This window comes from Cyprinodon variegatus, unplaced genomic scaffold (assembly GCF_000732505.1).
Source record: "Cyprinodon variegatus isolate N-32 unplaced genomic scaffold, C_variegatus-1.0 Scaffold329, whole genome shotgun sequence".
Taxonomy (NCBI): domain Eukaryota; kingdom Metazoa; phylum Chordata; class Actinopteri; order Cyprinodontiformes; family Cyprinodontidae; genus Cyprinodon; species Cyprinodon variegatus.
This window is the reverse complement of record NW_015150782.1, coordinates 415,177-416,324: the sequence shown is the minus strand read 5'-3', so window position 1 is coordinate 416,324 and position 1,148 is coordinate 415,177. Positions and strand designations below refer to the sequence as shown.

General features: G+C 46.8%; 1 protein-coding gene across 1 annotated transcript in view; it reads right to left on the bottom strand.

Annotated features, from left to right (window-relative positions):
* usp32 (ubiquitin specific peptidase 32) overlaps nt 1-719 on the bottom strand; it is a 69,707-nt gene extending 68,988 nt beyond the window's left edge. The window contains exon 1 of the mRNA XM_015385013.1: nt 422-719. Within this exon, the coding sequence (XP_015240499.1) occupies nt 422-479 (58 nt within the window). The 5' untranslated portion in view covers nt 480-719. The remainder of the gene's footprint in view (nt 1-421) is intronic.
* Between the last annotated feature and the right edge of the window lie 429 nt (nt 720-1,148).

The following is a 1,148-nucleotide window of genomic DNA, read 5'->3' as shown; positions in this document are numbered from 1 at the left end:
GTAGTGAGGGTCCCCAGCCCTCCTGTCCTCCTGTCAGGGAGCAGCCTCTGTCCAAGCAGCGTTTAACTTGACCTTGCCTCCATGTTAACCCCCCACCACACCCCCCAGCCGCTCTATGCAGCAGCAGGGACAGTGAAGGTGAAATAAAGTCAGCTTTATTGGTGTCTATTTAAACGTCCAGCCCTTCAGCGGCAGCTTACTGCGGAAAACGCAACATAAACAGCAGATCTGGCAAAAAATAAAGCTAATTATCCACATTAATTCACACCGAATGGGGGAAAGCATCCAGGCGGCTGGGATTGCGGAGCTTAATCCAGATTTAATCTGCGTTTTAAGGCGAAAGCAGAGCAGTTGTGTTAAAGCGCAGGTTTCTACCGGGAGGCCTGGCAGCTCCTGCTAGCCTGATGCTAAGCTAACTCACCTCTCCTGACAGCCTCGTCATAAGACAGGAATCCGATCCTCGACTCTTTAGCCCCCATGCCGCCCGGCTCTCTCTGCCATCGGAGGGACAAAGCAGCGACAGTCGGAGCTCTGCCTCCGGGTTCTGGTCAAACGGCTCCTGATGGCGTCTAAGCGGTGAACGGCTCAATGTTTTCAGCGACGCCTCTGTCACGTGACCTCACTCTACAGGTCAGTTGATCGGCGGCCGTAAACAGACGCCAAGTGGTGGAAAAACATTTCATTTCTTCCTCACTGGAGCCACAAAGCTGTTTAATGTCAGATTGTTAAAAAGCTCCAGATGCCATTTTTATTCAGTGTGTCAATAATAAAGCTGTCAGGATGTTTCCAGGTAACAGTAACTGTGTTAGTAGCTCCACCTAGTGGCTGGTTTGGTACATGGCAGGATTCTCACCACGCAGCAGGGGCGGGTCTAGACCACATGGTCCAGGGGCCATGCCACGGGGGGGCAGCGTGTTTTCATGGGGCACAGAAAAACCTGGAGTAAAGAAAAACAGGGCAAGGGATTCAAATATACATTAAAATCGTAGGGAAGTCATATTTAAATATCAAATCATTCTGGCTTAAACATGCATATAAATGTATTATTTATCAAACAGTATTGTCCCAAAATTTAGAAAAAATCTCTTCATAATACAAATGTTCTATTAATTGAAATATATATATATATATATATATATATATATATA